Raw genomic sequence first — 22,281 nt, forward strand, 5'->3', positions numbered from 1 at the left:
GAATATTAGCAGTTTGGCTAATGTTTAAAAAAATTGACCTTATTCAGGGTTGTTATGTAGATAGTCTGGTGGTAAAGTTTACTAGTGTTTTAATAACTTTAATGGTTTTCAGGATGAATTTTTTAAGGTAAGTAGTAGTTATCTTAATTTTAGAAGTAACTGAGACTCTGATGTTATTGAATAGCTGAGGTCATCCAGCCTAGTAATTGGTTGAGCTGATTTGAATAACAGGCGTCTTGGATTCTGAAGCCCTTGTTCTTTTTTTAAATAATCTGTACTATCCCTCTAGTTAGAATGCCTTAGCTATTGGTTGATTGGGGGTGTTTTTACAGACTTAATGACTTTTAAAGCTTATTTATTTGAAATATAAACCATTGTAAAGATAGTAAGTTTGATCATTCTGATGAGGTCAATCTAAGTTGTTTTTTTTTTTAATTTTTTGGTGGGGGGACTGAGTAAGTTTTTTATTGAGAAAATATTTGGCACAACTTTGGTGGATTTAGAAGTAAAACAACCAGAAATAGGAAAATCCCATCTATTTGTGTATTTTTTGCCAGAGTATATTGTTTTTTCAATTCAAAGAGCTATATTTGGGACTTCTAAGTAATTTTTTTTTTTTTTAATTAGACATGGACACTTAAAAATATACAGAGTTTAGATTTGGATTATTTCAGAACCAGTTTTCCCCTGGTGAATTTCTACTGTCGGTGTTGAACAAGTTGTAAATTGGATGCAAGATGGGAAATTAGGATTTTCATTAAAGTTTTAAATAGCATTTAAAAAATAGTAACTCTTTATATATCCACACATATGGCTTTCAGGCCTTATAATGGAATCTGGTAGAAGATTCCTAATAAGCTGGAATCCGTGGGGTGTTACTGGGGTTGCTGACTTTCCTACCTCCTCATCCTCTCCATCCCTATCCCCTTTGGTAGTCATCTCTGTATGTGCTGGTTTATATGTGTAAAGGAAATCCATAAACATATTTAGTATATTTCTGTTATTGCTGTTTGTATTAGCTTACTAGGACTGCCATAACAAAATAGCTTAAACTGGGTAGCTTATACAGAAATTAATTTCTCATAGTTCTGGAGGCTAGAAGTGCAAGATCAGGATGCCAGCAGGATTGGTTTCCTTTGAGGCTTCTCTCCTTGGCTTGCCAACTTCTTTCTACTTCTTCATGTGATATTTTCTCTGTGTATGTGCCACCCTGGTGTCTCTCCTGTATCCAGGTTCCTTCCTCTTAAAAGGACACAAGATTGGAATAGGAGCCCACTGTAACAGCCCCATTTAAGTTAATCATCTATTTTAAAGATCTTATTTCCAAACTAAGGTATACTAGATTTCAGCATGATGAGATTTTGGGGCAAGGGAATGGACACAGTTCAGCTTGTAACATACAGAGAAAGGAAGGTTGAATGAAGTCATATGTCACAAAGCACTGTTAAAAGAAAGTAGGGTGGAGCTTTTAAACTTTAACTTGCCTTTGCACATGTAGGGGAGTAGTTTCTTTTTCCTTCTACCCTCCTAAGTTCTCTGGCTGGAGCCCTGTATTTGACTGACAAAGGCACTAACAACAACAACAACAAAAAGATTATTAGCATGTATTCATATCTGGCAGTATCTAGAGATGACTAACTCAAAGAGATGATTAGACTTTGGAATCTCTGTACCTCTGTTTTCGTAGGGGGAAAAGGGCATTTATTTAAATGGAAAAGCAAAGGACTTTTAGGAAAGGTAGATAAATGGGCCTTTAGGAGTTTGTGACAATGTCTGGGTGTGGTGCTGAAGTTTTTGGGTGGGGGAGGGGAGTCGCCCAGAAGAGAAGGTTAGAGTTGCTTCAGAGAAGGGGATTGATAAATTTTGGGGAGAGGTTCTGCTTTTAGGTAGACAAGGGATTTCAGGTACTCACATGCTTTCAGCTTAATTTTTCTTACATCAAAGTGGCATATTTTGGGGATGGCATATCCTGATACCTTTACACACTTGTTGTGTAAATGTCCTAATATTAACTAGTATTTTTTACGTTTTTCCCTAACAGGAAAACTTCTGCCATGAGCTATCCGTGCTTTTTTCTTTAAGATAGATTTAAATTAGAATTCATAAAGACATTGCAGAAATGAAGAGGTAATAGTAGTGGTTTGCCTCCCAGAGATAGATTTTAGTATTTAACTTCTCATTTAACCATCATCTTGAATGAGACCCTGTTTAAAATGATAAACTTTAAATTATTGGTTATTTTATTTAGGTCCTTTGGAGTTTTTTGTGAATTGTTACTTGGAACAAGATGTAAAAACAATTTTTCATTCTCATTGAGTTATTGGACTTATGATTTTAAAGAGTTTCCAGAGAAAAGTTGGAAAAGTAACATCCTATTACAAACACCACAAAGCAGTTAGTATTTAGCATCATGTCAAAATAGATAATAAAAGTCTTTTATAAATCCTACAACACTTTTATTCTCATTTTTATTTCACAAGACTTCCAAATATAATGTAAAGTGATGGTAGAATTAGAGCTCAAAATGTCTGAATTTTTGCATAGTTCATTTTGATTTAGAGACACTCTTAAAATGTTGCGTTTGTTTCGTAAGTGGTTTTTTGCTTTTCTTTTTTTTTTTTAATAATTATTTATTTATTTATTTATTTTGGTGGGGGAGGGTAGTTAGATTTACTTACTTATTTTTAGAGGAAGTACTGGAGATTGAACCCAGGACCTTGTGTATGCTAAGTGGGTGCTCTACTACTTGAGCTATACCCTCCCCCGTTTCATAAGTGTTTTATTGGAATTCATAAATTGTATCAAGGTTTCTTTCTGTTTTTTTTAAAACCCTGACTCATGAACATTTAATTGAACATTTAAACATTTTCATTACCATAGTGAGTTAACCATCTGTATCTCTTCTTTGTCTCTGGCCTTTTTTTTTTTTTTTTTTTATTAATAGACTTTAATTTTAGAGCAGTTTCAGATTCACAGCAGAACTGAGCAGAAAATACAGAGTTTGCACGTAACCCTCCCCACCCACACAGACACACTCCCCTACCCTCAACATTCCTCATCAGTGTGGCATACGTGGTACAATCGATGAACCAACATGGGCACATTATTATCATCCAAAGTCCATAGTTTACATTAGGGTTCACTCTTGATTTTGTTCATTCTGTGGGTTTTGACAAATGCATAATGACATGTAGCCACTACTATAGTATCATACAGAATAATTTCATTGCCCTAAAAATCCCTTGTGCTCCATCTATTTGTTCCTCCCTCCCTTCCTCTCCGTAAACCCCTGGAAATCACGATCTTTTTATTGTTTCTGTAGCTTTGCCTTTTGGCCATTCTTAACCTTTATAAACCAGTACAGTTTGGGATAGAAGAAGTAGAATGTTTCTGTAATATATTGAGAGTTTTAAGAAATTGATATGACTTTAAAAAAATTCTGCCATAGCACTTATATTTGAAAGAATTTTGAGAAAGGAAGATTTACAATGGTATTGATCATTTTGCTTTTTAAAATTTCACTTTTGAGATTATTATGCAATTGTAAATATAAAACATTTATTAGTAAACTGAGACATTTTAATGTTGAGAAAATAAGAGTTTTTTCATTGACTAATAGTCTAAGCGCTATATTGAAATAAGTACAGTTGCCCAGTTGGCTTCTGCCTCATTTAAAAAAATTAGAAATTTACTATGTTTAGATTGGATTGGCAACTTGAAACTTTTATTGATGTTATTGAGAGAAGCTCCCCAAAAGTTAAATTTAGAATGCAGAAGAGCAGTGAATGCTCATTGTGATGATTGTAATATTTTGTGGGGGTAATTAGGTTTATTATTTACTTACTTACTTAACTTACTTATTGATGGAGGTACTGGGGATTGAACCCAGGACTTCATGCATGCTAGGCATGCACTCTACCACTGAGCTGTACCCTCCCCACTGTGATGATTATAATTAAAAAATACTTTTTAATTATGGAAATTTTCAAACATGTAAGTAGAATATTGATACACCTCCTTGTACTAATGCTTATTAACATATGGACAGTCTTGTTTCAACTATATCTTTATTCAGCATTCCCTGGTTAATTTTAAAAGCAAATTACAGATGTATCCATTTAATTGTAAAGATTGTAAATTAGTGTACGTCCTTTTATATACAGTTGGTTCTTGAACAGTGTGGGGGTTGGAGTGCTGTCCATCCATGCAGCTGAAAGTCTGACTATAACCTTACAGTTGGCCCTCTACACCTGCTGCTCCACATTCTTGGATCCGACCTACATCGGGTTGCTTATTGCTGTAGTATGTATTGAGTGGAAAAAATCTGTGTGAAGTGAAGCCTCACAGCTCAAGCTCAAACCCATATTGTTCAAGGGTCCACTGTACCACTATCCTGCTGTTACCACATCTAAAATGATCAGTAGTTTCTTAATGTCATTTAATAGTTCATGTTCAAATTTTTGACTGTTTCTTAATTTTCACTTCTTAAAGGTTGGTTGGTTTGAGTAAGGATCTGCGTAAGGTCCACATGTTGTATTTGATTGATCTGCTTATGAAAGTCATTTATTTGTTGAAGAAACCAGATCATTTGACCTGTAGAATATCTTGTGATCTGCATTTGGTGGATTACTTCCCTCAGGTGTTCTTTAACTTGTTCTTCTATGTTGAATTTCCAACTATTTGGTAGTTACATCAGATTTCAGATTCCATATGAGATGGGAGAAAGAATGCATCATAGATAATGCGGCCTGCATGTTCTTGTGTCACATCAGGAGACATTTGCTAGTTAGTCTATTTGTGATAAAGTCATTGTAATTTTAAAAAATAAGGTTCTTTGAACTATGTTTATAATAAAATTATTCAGTTTTAAGTGCACAATTTGATGAGTTTTGACAAGTGTGTACATTTGTAAAACCATCACCACAATTAGGGTAAATACCCCATAGTTTGAAAATTGCGTCCTTCTCTTTGCAGTCATTTCCCTTCTCCCCAGACCCTTCACCCCGAATCCAGTGATCTAGTTTTTATCACTATATTTTTGCCTTCTCTAGAATTTCATTATAGTTGGAATTTTGTAGTAGTTGACTCATTGTAATTTAAAGGGGGTGATAAGGTAATTTTGGCCAGGAGCTATATAGATCTAATGTCTTCCATTTTTATATGACAGGGACTTGCCATGAGGTGTTGAAGCCTTGTTTCGCTGAGTTGGAGAGACTGGACCTAAATGGCGCAGCATGACTTTGCTCCAGCCTGGCTTAATTTTCCTACCCCACCATCATCAACAAAGGTATTCTTTCTTGCATCTCTTTTCTTTCTTTCTGTCTGCATCTAGTTCATCTTCTGTACAGACGTAGTTAAACTGAAAGCTTAATGTTTTTGCAGAGAAATACTTTTTATATTCTAAGTTATTTCGTATTTAATCTATTGCTTTTTATTTAAAAAATCAGTTTTCAATATACCATCAACAACTAAGCTATTTACTTCAAAAGTTGTCTTTTGTGTTAATCAGATTGCTGCATTTTAAAATTCAAGCCAGTTAAATAATTGAACATTACTTTTGCATTTTGTTTTCCTATACTATTCTTCTGATAACTTCCTTTACTTACTTTCCTGTAGATAATATGTTTTTTAAAAAAAGCCAGGTTTTTGAAGTCTTTCCTTATAACTGGAAAGACTTCTTTTTCAAATAAATAAGACTTTGAAAGGCATATTAGTGAAATTTCAGGAGTGATGAGAACTTTGCAGTGTTGTTACATATCAGGACTCACTAATTTTAAAATGTTCGTTTTATTTTTTTATTTTTTATTGAGTTATAGTCAGTTTACAATGTGTCAATTTCTGGTGTACAGTACAATTTTTCAGTCATATGTGAATATACATATATCCATTTTCACATTGTTTTTCACGGTGAGCAACCACAAGATCTTGTATATATTTCTCTGTGCTATACAGTATGTTCTATTCTATATATGCCTGTCAGTATCTATAAATTTCGAACTCCCAGTCTGTCCCTTCCCACCCCCCTCCCCCGGCAACCACAAGTTTGTATTCTATATCTATGAGTCTGTGTTTTGTATAAAAATGTTCATTTTAAGTAACTAAAACAGAATATGATTTGTATAAGACCTGGTGGGCATTGAAATTGTCATTTACTTATTACATGTGTTAAGAGGGACCTTGGAATTGATGAGACTCGATCTCTCTAGCTTAATAGCTGTCTTCCACTTTGTTTTTTCCATAGTGCAGAGAAATCAAAAGAGGGTCTTGATCAGCTTGCCTGTTAATTAAGCTTTACCATGCATGCTAAGGCATTCTTTTAGGACCTTTTAGGGGTATACACAGTTCTTACGAAAAGCTCATTAAAACAGTTCATGGGAACAATTTTATAAGTTGGAAAGTTACTCCCCAGTAAAGACTTGTCAGATTATAATAAATTTGGCCCATAATATGTTGAAAAAGCTGCACTGGAGTAATAAAATTCTCCTAGACAAGGGAATTTTAATGTTTGAAAATGGCTGTTAATGATCATGTGACCTGACTTTATTTTATTATTGTGATGAATTCTCTGGAAGGTTAATTGACTTGCCTTTTTTCATGTAATTAGTGTGAACCTAGACTAGAATTTAGGATGCATTTTCTGTTCTGTATTCTTTTCATAGGATTAATTTTGGAATTTTGTAAAATGTTTAAACATTTTATTTCATAGACTAAAATGGAATCAAAATCGTTAGAAAATGTAGACTACCACTGTTAAGCAACTGAGATCACTTCTTAGACTCTTTACCTCCTTTCCTCTTATGTTTAGGTCTCTGGAATATGCTTCTTTGTTGTTTGTTCCCCCGTGCTTTTCCTGGGTTCATTTCACTGCACCCCCAGCCTACTTCAGAGCCTGCATACGTAGGAATTTTCTGCTCCTCCCTTTGTTTCCTTTTTCTCTTTAGTTCATTTTCTCTGACTTATTTTCATTTTTAAGCATATCAATAAAAAATTACCAGCACCTAGAGAGTTAGGTACGAACATAAAAAAGCTTGAAAATAATTTTTGTCTTCATTCAGATGTTATTCTGAGGTTGTTGAAGATTGACTGCTATTGTTAAGTGTGATGAAAATCCTTAGTGCTCTCTAGAACCAGACTCTTGATCTGGATATAGGCCCTCAGGAATGAAGATGATGATTTTGAGATTTGGGATTGCCTATTCTAAATTCTCAATTATTCTACTTTATTCTAAATTACCTCCAGAAAATGGTGTCAGTTGAATTGTTAAATAACAATATTTGAAACTATATCTTTAAACCTTGCTCCGAGAGGTTTTGACAAACAAATACAAATACACACCTTTAGTTTAGTTGTGTCTTATCCTTTCATCACTCAAAATCACTATTCATGGATTCTTATTTATAATTAACCTCTTGTTTTCTGCCAGCGCTCTTAATCTTATCCTTACTAAATGGGACAGAGATTAATTATTATTGTGTTCTCTATTTCAACTTAGTGGAAGTCTTTTTTATTTGTTTGAAGGAATTATATGAGGATTTGAGTTAAGGGTAACTTTTTAGTACTGCACCTGAGTAGATTTCCAAGGTGTGCAGAATTTTAGCCCCATCATGTGGTAATATTTTAAACTGCATGTGGTTGATTATGTCTGTGAAATAGAGCATTAGCTTTTGATTGGGACCCAGTAAAGAAGCAAATTTTACATAATGCTTTTATATACACATACGTATAACTAAAACAAAAGTCATATACCTGTGGTTTTCTTTCTCTTGTGGTCTTCTGTTCTTTTTTAATTCCAATAAAAAATGCAAATTGCTACTGATTTCTTTACCCTCTGTAAGGGGTCCTGACCTGCAGTTTGAAAAGTAACATTGTATTTACTTCCCTTCGGTAATATAAGCAATGTCAGCATTGAAAATGCTTGCTATTTAAACTTTAGTCTAAGAGGATCAGAAAATTCAGTCAGATTGGTAGCTGAGTTCATTAAAACTCCTTGTTTACTGTGTAGTTTTTGTTAACTAGTAATTCAGATATTCTGGGAATCAGAAAAAAATTGCTAAACTGTTTTTAAAAGCAATTCAGAAAAAGATTTAAAATGTAATAACTAATGCACCTTGAATTATTACTACATGCCAGTCACTATGTAAAACAGTTTATAAAGGCTAACAAAAATTGTAAGATATAAAATACTGTTTATTCCCCCACTTACATATGAGGGAACTGAAGTTGAGAGAGATAAGTAACCTGTCCCCAAAGTGCTAGAGTTAGGATAGGAACCCATGTGTGCCTGACTATAAAAATTTTACCAGTTTAATAACTTTTCTTGATTATTAGGTAGTAGACTAATTTTTAGAAGTGAAATACCAGGGTGTTTTTATGCTTACACCAGAGTATTTTTTTATCCTGGTTTGTATAAAGAAATGAAATTGCTTTTTTTTCTTCTTCAAATACAGCATTTCCAATATCTAACTTCAGTGGTTACATACAGTTGACCCTTGAACAATATGGGTTCCAACTGTTCGTGTCTACTTAAGTGGATTTTTTTCAATAAATATGTCCTATAGTACTACACGATCTGTAGATATGGAGGGTTCAACTGTACAGTCAGTCATACATGGATGTTTGTGCAGAGGGTTGGCACCTGTAACCCCGTGTGTTGTTCAGCTGTAAACTGTAGTATTTTATTGAGGAAATCTACATAGATTACTTAATTAGTTGCCTATTAATGGACTAAGCTGCAAGGATGCCTAGGCATCTCTTGAATATATTTGTAGGGTAAATTCCTAGCAGCAGAATCAATGGATTAGAAGGCTTATACATTTTGGTAGATAATGCTAATTGCTCTCCAAAAAGGTTGTACCAATTTATAATCTTTGCAGAATTTTATGAGGGGGGGGCGTGTTTTTCAGTTTTGGCAGCACTGGGTGGTTTTACATTTTTTAATCTTTGGGAAATTGGATGAAAAATGGTGCTTAATTGTTTTGATTTGCATTGTTTAATTGTAGCTGAACATATTTGTGTTACGAACTTTCTAAGAACTAAGAATAATGTAATTTATTTCTTAGTGATTTATTTGCAGTAACTCTTTGTATTGAGGGATTTGTTTGTCATATGTATTGCAGATATTTTCCTAGAGCTTGTCTGTCTGGATAAGTTTGAGTAAAAGCATGTAGATGGTTCTAATGAAATAGTTAAACATACAAAGAAGCATAGAGAATAATTAAATGAACTTAACCACCCAAGAGTACTTATCCTTAACATTTTGCCCTGTTAGCTTTGTGTCTCTTCTAGAAATAAAACAATTGAAGTTTACTGTTTACTTCTTCACATTCTTTTTTCTGTCCTCATTTTTTTCCCCAGCAGAAATGTATGTTCAATGTATGTTCTTATATTATTACTAGATATGTGGTATCAGTAAATAGCATTGTTCTGTATGTTTATAAAATTTATATAAATAATTATCATTTGTATGTCTGCATCTTGCTTTTACATTCATATATCTTTGGGATTTTTCCCCCCATGTTGATATCTGCAGATTTGGTATAATTATCTTAAAACTCCTGTAGTATTCTATTTTGTGCCTCTGTATCACATTTCACTTGACTCATTGAGATTGTTTATATCTTTAGGCTACTAAAGAAAGTACTGCATTGAATATTCTTGTAATATCTTCTTGTACACATGAATAAGAATTCTTCAGACCCTTGCCTCTCAAACTTTTATGAATATGAAAATAACGTGGGGATTTTGTTAAAATGCAGATTCTAATTCCAGTAGATTTCAGAAAAGGTGCTAGTTTTAACAGTCTTCGAAGCGCTGCTGATTCTGCCTGAATATGGACCACGCTTTGAGTAGCAAGGCTCTTTTAACCCATAGTTAGGAGAAAAATTGCTGGAATTTAGTTCGCTATTGCCAAACGGCTTTTCCATGTGGTGTACAGATTTTTTACTCCTGCATGCTATGCATAACTAGTGTCTTCACTTTATATTCTTGCCAAAACTTTGTCAGATTATCAGAGTTAAATTTTTTGCCAGTCTTTGTTATGAAATTTATTTTCACTGTTTCTTGGACATTGTGTTATATTTCTATGAATTGCCTGTTCTCATTCTTTGTTTATTATTTCTTTTGGGTTGCCTTTTTTTTTTTTGGTGTTGGTTCAGGAAGTGTGTGTGTGTGTGTGTGAAATCTTTAATGTTTTAAAGTTACATTATTATTTTTCAGTCTCCCCTGTATTTCACTAGATATATTCAAGTGCCTTATAGTACTTGTTGCTATTTTAAATGCTGATTTTGAAAAGTTTTCTTATAAAATCTTTGTTGCAGATATATTGTATCATGTGTTATATTGTATCTAGCAGCCCTGATCAATTTTTACTCTGGAATGTCTTGGATTTTTTTTTTTAAGTGTGGACAGTTACTCATTCACAAGTAATACCAGTTTTCTATCTGCATTTTCAGTCCTGTTCCTTGTATTTCTTATTCATATTTTACTGTGCTGGCTGTATGTCAGAATCTGTCTACTGGGATTTTATCCTACTTTCAAGGTAATAGTAACAAGCTAGCCTGTTACTGTTCATGGATGCTGGCAGAAGACAGTAGGGTCAGAGACTGAGAGCTTTATTATTCATAACACAGCAGGTAGCATATGCATGATTCTGGCACTTGTTCTTCCTGTCCCTTAAACCCTTTGAGAGTTGACATGGAGGGCCCGGGTTGTTGATAACCTTACATGGGGAGGGAAATCTACCACATTTATAATACTGCTCTTTGTCTCAAAGAAGGATATCACTTATTCCTCAATGTTGTTCTCTGTGAACATAACCCTGAGAAATGGGCAATAGAAAGAGTTGTCAAGACTTTTGGCATACAGGTAAGAACATGCAGGGATGCTCAGGGCCCATGGTGGATTGCTTAATCCCAACAGTCTGCCCATCAAACATGCATGTTTTTGGCTGAACTTGAATTTTCACATGATTGTACCACTCTGTAAGCTATTTTGATTAATGTGATGAACAAATTAAATGGATTTAATTTGTCTTATAACAGTTTAATGAAGGCTACTATCAATGTCCCAAAGTAGCATGGTAAGACCAGAATTTAAGCAATTGTGAATAATGTGGGGGGAACAGTAGATTTTTTTTTTTAATAAGCCAACCAGTATATGGCTAATGCCACTCTATTGTCCATTGAAATCCACCCAAGGGAGTATAAATTGACTTGAGTTTTGATATATTACTTACAGTTTTAAGGGCAATAAGATGAACCAAAAAGCAACCCTCATCCTCAGTAGAAGAAAGACATTCCATGACGTATTTTCCCCCACATACGAGCATACTACCTGAAGGGACACAGATCACTCCAGTTTGAGATTTGTTGTTAAACTTGATTTGGATTGCTGTTACATTTGCTTGGTTAAGACACATGCACAGTGTCATCATTAGTTGCAACATCAGTTGCCGTACAAGGCATAACCTAAGACCACTCAGGTGCTAGGAGAATCATGTGAGTTTTTATTAGAACGAAACAAAGTTGTGCAGGTAGGGAATATGAAATGTCTGTTGACTACTTTGAATATTGGCCCATTGCAGGGTGATCCATTTGATGAAAGATGTACTATTAATTGGACTGTTAGTGGTCTGGAATGCCAGAAACATGACATAGATTAAATTGAAGGGTGTTCTTTACACATTCGTGTTCAGGAGCTGCTGTTGACATCTGGCACAGCAGAATTGTAAGGGCTGTACATGGCCACATCAATTTTTTTTTTTTAATTTCAAAACATATGGGTGGGGATACAAATCTAGCTGTTTATCCTCAGCTGCTGTTGGATTCACAATGGTGCTGATTTAGGGGACAAGAGAGAACGTTAATTGTTCTCCTTTCTCCCTGCACCTTCTGGGGTCAAAGATACTCCTTCTGCAAGTGCTAGGGTTTTTGTTCCCCCTTAACAGCCTTGAAATCGGTATGTCCCCATTCCCATAGCTCTAATAACTTCACTTAAAAAAAAAATCCCCTTCCTGCACCCAGATTTTTTTTATCCAGAGGAGCCAGACATGAGTGGGGAAGGAGCATTTTTAAATAATTTGCAGAGACTTATTATAAAAGTCTCTCACCCTCACCTTAGTCCACATTGGGTATTTTAGGGGGGACTCGGTGAGAAGTGTGCACAAGCAAATTTAGTCAAGAGAATCCAGGTGACCAGACCAGATTGTTTGAATTCCTTTTTGGTTGGCCATTACCCTGAGAGGTGGCCTGGCCTGCATTTGCTTTTAGGAGAAAGAAAGAAACATCATGTGCAGGGATAATCAGGGCAGAATCTTGAATTTTTAATGTAGGTCTGTATACTCTCATAACTCTTCACAAAGAAAGAACATCCCGATTACTACCCAGGAAGTGGCTAAGAGAATATAATCTCTTTTTGGCTACGCTGCGTTCATGGACCAAACTGTCTTACTAAGATTTGTGAAGAGATGAGGGACACAGAGTTGTAGGTTGTTGAATTTTGAGGAGATTGTTAAAATGCTTTTGAATACCAGATGCCTGTGGTTAATAGTATGGAATGTCCACTGAGCACTTTGAAAAATGGACCAAAGCAGGGTGACCCCTTTGACAAAAGATGTACTATTAGTGGTCTGTTAGTGGTCTGGAATGCCAAAAACATGACAGAATGTGGATTAATTTCAAGAATCACAATAGTGTGACCAGAGTTAGCCTGTCAGACTGCAGCAGTAACACTATAATCTGAAAAAGTTTCAACAGTGATGAGACTTCATGGATAGCTCCATGAATTAGTCAGAGGTTTGAATGTAGTTCTCCTTGTGTAATGTGTTCTTGTTCACAGTTGAGACAAATGGATCACCTTTGGCAGGGGTCACAAGTTGGCATGTAGTGATGGCTTCTGCATCGGAAAGATAGGGGGATAGGCCTTTATTTTGTAATCGGTCTGTGATAGTGGATGTGTTCCATGTCTCGTGTGATGATGGATCTAGGTAGCGTGCCAAAGACTTGATCTGTATTCTTATTTCAGTCGTTCTCAGTTACATTCACTCTTCATCAGACAGCAAGCCTTACTGTATCAACATGAGTGACTCAGATTGTCTGAGCAGCAGCTGCAATTTTGCGCAGTGTGTGACCCCAGAGAAGTGTTTTTAATCTGCTAGTCTAGTTTTTCGGATGACGGACAAGATGACTAGGTCATTGACAACAGACCAAGACTCAGAAAAATATAAAATGTCCTTAAGGATATTATCTAAGGCAAGAGTCACAGCTTTTATTTTATTCCATTGAGCTGATTGGTACTTACCCATTTTGTTTTCCAGAGTTGTTGGGCTGGATGGCAGCAGTGGACACCATCATCTTTTAACTTAGTTGAACCATTAGTTCAGCTAACCAGGCTTAATCTCTGTAATTTGAGAGTCTTATTGAACCAGTGGCTTGTTATAGGTGGCAGAGGGGAATAAAGTTTATTCCAAAGGGTAGTTGCCACTTCTGCATGCAAAACTAAAATGTCTATAGGGCCAGGCTAGCTGCACCCTTGAACACATAATTTCCATTTGATCAAGAGAGCCCTATTGGGCTCTTTTATTGGGTAGCCCTTAGTTTGAATTGTTCGTTTTTTAATGATGGGTCAGCAGTAGAGCAAGAGCCACATTCCATTTAAAAAAGGAGCATACTTGGTGTGTGTGTTAGGCAGGTAGCTCTGTTGTACTGGGAAATAGCCTCTGAATACTCCAGTATCTATCAAGTCTTCAACCTCATGTCTGATTTTCTTCTCTTTTCTGGTAGCTTATACAGTTTTTGCTAGACCACTTGGAAGGGAATGGGAATCACCTGTCAACCTGTGACATTCCCTGAATGGAAGAATCTTGAGCATTTTCAGTACAAGCATATAACATTTGCATCAACTGTAAAACACAGCGACAGTACATTAAATTAGCCTAGGGACCCCACCTGCGAGATCACTTTAATTTCCCTATCCTACTGCTGAATTTTTCTGAACTCTTATCAGTCATTTTGGTGCACTGGGATACCTCTTCCCACTGTGGGGACACAGACTAAGAAGTTTAGTACATGCATATTAGGGCCACAGTTTAAGCTTTCAAGAGGTTACATGATTTCTTTAGCTGGGAATATGGGAAAGTACAGAGTGAAGGTGAATAGTTGTGAATTTTTGTTTTCATACATTCCTAATTCTTAAAATGAAGTCTAATTCTTTAAATGAGGTATTCTGTGTCCTTTGTAGTAATTTGTTTTTACATATTCTTTTTTTTTTTTTTTTGGATAAATTTGTTAAAACATTTGCTTTGGAGAAAGGAGTTTGGAAATGTAGAGAACTTAAAACTGTAGCTTCCTTTGTCATAATTTTCTGAGTTGAAAACCATGAGCTGTTTAAAATAGTGTGTGATACACAATATAACATTTTCTTATTAAAGAAATGTATACTTTGCCTTGTTTTCCTTACAGGCATTTTACCTTTAAAGTTTTTGTGTAAATAGATGCAGTTGTTGAACTCTTTCAGAATGGTGCTCTTGGGGGAGGGTATGGCTCAAGTGGTAGAGTGCACATGCACGAGGTCGTGGATTCAATCCCCAGTAACTCCTCTAAAAAGATAAATAAATAAACTTAATTACCTCTCCCCCAAAGTAAAAAATAAAAATAAACACACACACAGAGTGGTGCTCTTTGTTTACATTCGAGAAGAAATGTAAGAAGAAAATAGAGAAACAGTGGCATCCATCTTACGTTACCAATTACCAAACACATTGAAAATAACTACAAAGTCTTAGCCATTTAAAATTCTTAGAAATAAAGTCAGTATTAGCTAGTTTTTAAAGTTATTGTCAGGTGTGTGTATGTGTGTGTGGGTGTGTATATATATATGTATACACACCCACACACACATATTTACTGTATGCTTATGATTTGTTTCAGTCGTCACTGAATTTTGAGAAGCATTCTGAAACCTTTTCATGGACAGAAAATCGTTACGATGTGAATCGTCGACGACACAACTCTTCCGATGGCTTTGATTCTGGTATTGGACGTCCTAATGGAGGTGAAATTTTCTAAGGAACAGTAGAGTTTAAGAATAATTTTCTTCATGTTCTTTTAAGAATTGTTTTGATTATGATTGAATCTTTAGGTGTAAGCATCTTCTCTGAATTTACAATACTTTACCATTATCAAATAAGGTAACTTTGGAAGGAAAGAAAAAAATGGATGGCGTACACATGGAAGAAATGGTACTGAAAATATAAATCATCGAGGGGGATACCATGGTGGAAGTTCCCGTTCTCGTAGCAGTATTTTCCATTCTGGGAAAAGCCAAGGACTACATGAAAACAACATACCTGACAATGAAACGGGGAGGAAAGAAGACAAGAGAGAACGCAAACAATTTGAGGCTGAGGATTTTGTAAGTTTCTTGTAATTTTAATACAAGCGAGGTTTCTGTAAGTGCCATTTAAGCATCAAGTTCTTTCTCGGGAGATTTTTATCAGTACAGCTCATCTTCTACAGACATCACACTTGATAGGTTCAGTGATTTTTAACCCTTAGATTTTGTGAGGCTTTTTGTTCATAAACTACCACCCCCACCCCCATTTATTCCTGTGTCCCACCATGTGGTCTTTTAAAACTTTAGATAAATTTGTCATTTTATTCCTCATTAAATTTAAATAATTTCCCTTTTCTAGACAGTATCTATACTAAGATTAGCTTTAGAGTACACATTCAGTGCTCAGCTCAGTTTTCTTTTTAATACCCTGAGCGTCACTTTTTGAAATACAAATTTGTGCTTTGCATTGAGAATTGAGTGATAACTAAAGCATCCAGCAGTGAACACCTAACAGAAGAGCTGATGAACAGTCTGATTTTCCTCTTCCCTGCTGTTGACCTTATGCTAAGAAAGGATGAATGATTTTTCATATTGATGCAAAAACTACTTTCTTTTGCATCTGCTCTGTTTTTAAAAACATTATTATTTTGGGGGATGAGTTAGGTTTATTTATTTATTTTTTAACAGAGGTACTGGAGATTGAACCCAAGACCCAGTGCATACCTCATGCATGCTAAGGATGCACTCTACCACTGAGCTACATCTTTTCCCCTGCTCTGTTTTTTTTTAATTCACAATTTTTTCTTCAGGTAAATGGGGGTGAGGAGAATATTTAAAGACAGTTCCCTTGTTTTTTTCTAACTGAGGGTAGATAGAACCATTTTAATTGTTGGCTAAGCAGAAAGTAAGATTTATGAATAATTAGTCTTTAAAATAGTTAGGGGTTCATTGTATTATGTCATTTTGTTCAGTATTGAGATTACTTTTAAAAGGTTTTTTTTTGTTAAATGTGAGCAGTTTAAACATTTGTTGTTTTCTTTTTATTCTAATTTTTTTTAGCCGTCTTTAAATCCTGAATATGAGAGAGAACCAAATCAGAATAAATCTTTAGCTGCAGGTGTTTGGGGTAAGTAATTTTTGATCTATCTTTGAGGGATATAAAATGTTACTTTTAGGTTTCACTTTTTTTTTTTTTAATAAATAGTAGATGAGAATTAAACTTTATTTTAAATGCCAGATTTTGATGTGCTAAGCTACAAAAAAGGTAGCACTTATCTTTTAAAAAAGATACTGGGAATAGAAAAGAGCTTGATTTGAGTAGTTGATCTGCACATGTTAGTACCATTATGTACACTCAAATATGAGGTTTTTTTATTTTAAAAAGGTCGTATAAGTAAATTTAATGAATTCATGTCATTTTGAGAGTAGCCTGATAAACAACAAACTTAGTTTAATTTGTAGTTTTTCAAAGTTGAAAACTTAACTGGAAAGATAAGTGCTTTTACTTATGATTGATATAAACTTAATTTTTTTTACCTATGAAAATGGTTATACGTGGAGAGTATTCAAAATAATTGCCTATCGAACTAATTATGTTTGAGATTATTTGCCTTTTTAATTGTCAAATCTAATGGTATTTTTTTCTGGTAATAACTCCCTTTTCTTTAAAACTGCTGAGAGTTTAATTTGATGGCATCTTACAGAAGATTAAACTGCACTCATATATTGCAACTTAGTTAGCTTTTTAGAGATTCAAGTGAAGTTTAAAATAATGGAAAAATTTAAATTATGAAGATTTGATATCTATCTGAAAAATAAATTTAATTATTACCAAATTCAGAGGTGATGTATCCACTTTGGAACTTGTACACATGTTTATTTGTATTTTTCTATTGAAAATTAATAACTTACCAAAACAAAAGGATTGTGGCTTATGATAGCATACTAGTCCTAACAATAAAGGCATTATTTTAAACTTTGCCACTTCCTGCGCTGTTCTTTACTGTATTTATGGGGTGATACGCTGGGGAATTATTTTGTTTTGATCTCCCAATTTATTTAAGGGCTTCTTGGGGGTGGGGGTGGGGGTGGTCAGACACTTGTTAGAACCATGTAAATGGCATTGTTTTTTCTGTATTGCAAATTAGTATTTCTACCACTCTCCCCAGGCCTACACGCCCAGACACACACATACCCAACCAAAAAAATCTCCCAAGCTCCTCTCTTAGGTATGTTTCCTTATTATTCAGTTTTTCTGGGAACAGCTGATTGCAATAAGAATATAGAACCACCTGGAAGGTGTTAAATAAAATCTCTAAGAAATTAGGAGTAATTTGGATTTGATTAAAATGAAAGTAAATTAAAAAATCAAGCATGTTAGTGAGCGTTTGTCATATAAAACTACCTATAGATACTATTGGTAATGATCCTTGGTTAATTTAATAGTTTTAGAAGTGATTTACAGGCAAATACATCTTTGAAAATATTGAGAATAAAATGTATTAATATAAAGATTTTGATTCTACTGTTTCAGGGTTGGTCTAAGGATTTTGAGCACTAGTTGAAAAGATGTTTAAAAGGAAGATGTACTCTTTACTGTGTCTTAGGTAAACTTAAAAATGTGTTTGCATTAGAAAGAAATGGTTAATTGTGGCTTCGTTAACTGTTAAATTCCCAGTACTTCCCATAGGAATACAATGAAACTTTCATTGTATTACACTTCACGGTTCCTTTCTCATTTTACGCCCTGGGTTCCCAAATATTGTTTTCCCCATTGCAATATTTAAAATAGCTATGTTCCTGAGGAAGACATGAGAATTTTAGGAAGGACTTCAGTAGAAAACTTTTCTAGTGCTACTTCTTTCCAGGTAAGTCAAAATTTAATAATGGAAATATAATATGTATTAAAAAGGAAACACCACTAGTTTGTCCCTGAAACTGTCCTTTTGTAGATCAAAAACTGCAAGTCTAAACATAATATCCCAATTAAAAAATACTTTGCATGAAAGTAGTTCAGCTATTAAAAATTTAGTTAAATATAAATTAATGCTACGTAGAATCTTAATTAGCTTTATTGAAACACCCTGCAGCTTATATCTGTGACTTCTGTAGTGTTTTGATCTTAATCAGATTAAGTTGTTACACATAAAGTTAGTACTTACTGAATTAATTTTTCTCATATCTCTAATAATTTAAACTAAGACAAATTCAGGTCACTTCATTGTGCCTGTGAGAATTTTAAAATAACTTAGTTGTGTGATTTATTTGGCGGTGATAAAGAGAAAATGATTTGTATTGTTGTATGCAATTTGAGACATTAGTAACTATTGATTAGTGTGTTTCAGATATCCTACTGGTTATTTTGTGTTGACATTATATGCCAGCAACATATTATTAGCGGAGCCTGACGTTTGGTGCTTAAGATACTAAATGATGGAAAACTTCAGTCACTAGTAATTAACTTGAAGCATAGTCTTTCAGCTCATTTCAACATTTATATTTGTGTTTATTCCTTAATAATTTGGTGAACTTTTCTGCTTTTTTGCTCATATTTGATAAACTACTTAAGAGCATCAAGGCTTATTTTAAATAATTTTTTTCATTTGTTTAGCCTTCTAAATCATAGCAAATTGGTGACCAGTTCTTAGGTTGTTTTCTAGAAAATTATAATGATACTAGCCACAGGTCAAGTGACATGATTACATTAAATGAGGTTAGGTAATGAAAACAAGTGGTTTTGAAAGTGACTTTGTAAATGGAATTAAGAGAAGGGAATAATCTTTATCAAATTTCTTTGTAAAGAAACATTCTGTTGGTGGATTGTTTATGTACTGAAATGACTCCTTTAATGTCTTACCCTAAACAATTGTTAAATTTATAACAATAAGAAGAAAAAGGTTCTGCAACACGTGTTCAAGATAGAGAGGGAAAAATTAATAGTTTGATTAGACAACTTGACACAAATTTTATTTGGCCAGAGTTAGAAGTATTACTTGTTCATCATTTAAGTCGTTTTTAGTTTAGAAGTGTATTTATTTAAGCTTGCTCTTCTTAATATGAGTAATGTGGGGACCTTGTTAAAGGAAAGAATAATATACCATTGCTTTGACATAAATAGTGAAACACATGTGATTAAAACTGTCATGCTGCTGTAAAACAAAAAGATTTGTACATTAAATAAAAAATTCAAAGCCAGCAAAATTCAAGCAGCATCTGTCTATATAAAAATAATCTTAAAAAGTTTCTTTATTAAAATTAGTGTTCATTTGGAATTTGTTTTGATTGCTGTGGTATAGATTCTTTGAGTTTGATATTTGTATATGATTATGTTTAATGTGACTAAGTTTCTTCAAATTAGTGTGAAAACTTAATTCAAATACTATTTACCCTTCATCTGGCAGTATGCTTTGGTTCACATATTAAAGTTGCCTCTTACGTCAAGATGATGAGGAATTAGTAACTGGTATTAATGTGATAGTGAAGGAAAGGGTGGACCTTGACTTGGTAGTGCACGCTTATAAGCCTCTTGTTTTGACCCTTCAGTATAGGCTGATTATTAATATTTTTAGTTGGGGATGGTACACATTTTGAAGTATCTGACTAGCAATACTTTAATTTCCATTTTCTCCAGTAGTATAACATAGTGGTCAAGTGCATTGGTTTTAGAATCAGATAGGTTTGGGCCCTAACATTTGGTCTATTGAGGAATTAAGATGTCAGCTCTGACTGATGCATGTGACTGATTTACTTTGTATTATGTGTGGCAGTATTTTAATCTTCCAAAGAACTGAACCACTCCCCTCCACCACTGGCTTTGTATTTAAGGAACAAAACTATCATATTCAAAGATACTGGAAGAGCATGAAATAACAAGATAATAAAGGAATATTTAAAGTTAGTTATTATCAGATTACAATTGTTTGTGAGGATAGAGGGAAATAATGATTTGAAAATCCAAAGCTCATATTTGCCTTCAGGTATTTTTAAAGCAATTTGAATGAGAATAACTGCTTATGAGCTTGAGATAATAAACACATAACTTACAGAAGGAAGTCACTGAAGTCACTTTTTAATTCTTTTATGTAAGTGTTAAAGTCTTTCATCAGTACATAAATTTTCTCTTTAAAAGAATGAACAATTTGGGTCTTTTTCGTGTAGCTGACCAGTTGATAAAGTAAATGGAGAAAGTGTAGAAGGAGACAATGGATACTGTTTAAATCCATAAGCTTCAAACACTTAATTCAGAAGGTTTGTTTCAGGAGAAATTTATGGAGATAATCTATGAACAGATGAAGCAGTTTATAAGTAGTATAAAATAGATATAAATGATGTAAATTTAAGTTACCAGTGCTGCCCTCCCCTTTTCTATTACTTATATTACATTAAGAATACTTTCTTTCAGCTCATATGTTCTAGTATTGACATCTGACACATTCTTATAAATTTAAGCTCTTAGCTGGGAGGGGATCAATCAAAAGCAGGAGATTTTGGAGTCCAAGTACTCAATTTTGGTCAGTCAGTGTCATGGTAGCAGCAGTTCAGCAGCCAGCAGCTGGTGGTCTTGGAGAGTCTCCCTGGGGTCTGGCAGCTCACCCTGGGAACATAGACACTGGTAGCAGACACACTTGGGAACACTCCACCATGTGAACACCAGTGCTGGGGGCCACCATCCTGGCTCATTAGGCTAAGAACACGTTCTTAAATGGGCAGCTTTATGTAGTATGTTCAGCATAGTTATATAGGACGTTGGTTAGTCTTTATTGTGTTTATTTCTGTTATATCTTCCATACTTTTATGGATTTTAGGTTTAAATTTTAGGTTTAAAATTCTTGAAAGGGGACACTTTCAATTTGAAATATGATTGGAACCCTGTTATTTGAAGATAATACGTGACATTTCTGGACTTTTTTTTTCCTAGTACTTGTTTTAAAGAAAACATTTCACAGTAACTCTAAGACAGGAAATGCTGTTTTTCATTTTACAGATGAGAGATTAACTAGTGAGGTAGGAGCATGTATTAAAATTCTGTAGATCTGATACAAAAGGACATGGTCTTAGTCTTTGTACTAGAATGTTTGAAAATGAATGCTTAGTAAGTATATCAGCACTATGCCTGCTTCTCTTTCCTCCCACTCCCTATATCCTCCGTTTAGGTACCTTTACCATTTTTTACTTTACCACCTCTCTTCTATGACTGATTTTTCTGAGGCTTCATCTTTCTTCTTTGTAGGATATTCTATCATTTTTTCACTGAAGACCTCTTTGAGGAAACTGTCAGACTCTTTCTCTTAAGTGTGTAGAAGTCACTTTTAGGAAAGGTGAAGTTTATAGTCAGGAACTACATTGGTTGAGGCTTAAACCTGATGTGCCTACTTTGCTATCTGTTCTCTTCTGTCTTCTAGTTTTGATCAGTGATGACTTTATCAGTCATGTTTGAACTTAGTTGTGGTGTACTGATAGAGCTGCCCCTGCTTCAGCACTTGGACTCCTCTGAGACCTGACCTTGCAAAACTCTTAACTGCCTTTAGCATTTCCCAGCATCAGCCAGTTACTCCTCAGATTCCTGAGTTTCATTTAATTTAGATTTTGAATACCAGACTGTTAAGATTTTCTCTTATATTTTAAGTATTGTTAATAATCAGGAATCTTTTTTGTTTCATTTATGCCTGTCACCATCTGTTTACTAGAAGTAATTGTGAAATTTAAATTGTTTAACACTATTTCTAGTATTCTTCATTGACCTCTGTTTGAGATCATTATTCTTTATTTTCATTTTGACTTTATTATGTTCTTGAGAAAAACTATGTATTGGTGATAAATTTCTGTGTCCTTGTGTGCCTGAAAATATTTTTCTTAGCCTTCATATCTTGGGCCTTTGTAAGCAGCCAAGAAGTTGGAATGTTTACTCTAGTAGATTAACATGTGTTTAACGTTTGGAAAGATGAACCCTTT

The 22,281-nt window shown here is 34.3% G+C and overlaps 1 protein-coding gene across 4 annotated transcripts in view; it reads left to right on the forward strand.

The window, feature by feature from the left end:
- Positions 1-22,281, forward strand: part of GPBP1 (GC-rich promoter binding protein 1) — a 58,229-nt gene that overhangs the window by 22,498 nt on the left and 13,450 nt on the right. For 3 of the 4 annotated variants that reach the window (XM_074358575.1, XM_010966275.3, XM_074358580.1), the window contains exons 3-7: positions 5,168-5,287; positions 14,925-15,048; positions 15,185-15,408; positions 16,390-16,456; positions 17,499-17,558. In XM_074358575.1, coding sequence (XP_074214676.1) covers positions 5,225-5,287; positions 14,925-15,048; positions 15,185-15,408; positions 16,390-16,456; positions 17,499-17,558 — 538 coding nt within the window. In that variant the 5' untranslated portion in view covers positions 5,168-5,224. The remainder of the gene's footprint in view (positions 1-5,167; positions 5,288-14,924; positions 15,049-15,184; positions 15,409-16,389; positions 16,457-17,498; positions 17,559-22,281) is intronic. The other variant, XM_074358585.1, reaches the window with a different exon arrangement.

This window comes from Camelus bactrianus, chromosome 3, assembly GCF_048773025.1.
Source record: "Camelus bactrianus isolate YW-2024 breed Bactrian camel chromosome 3, ASM4877302v1, whole genome shotgun sequence".
Taxonomy (NCBI): Eukaryota; Metazoa; Chordata; class Mammalia; order Artiodactyla; family Camelidae; genus Camelus; species Camelus bactrianus.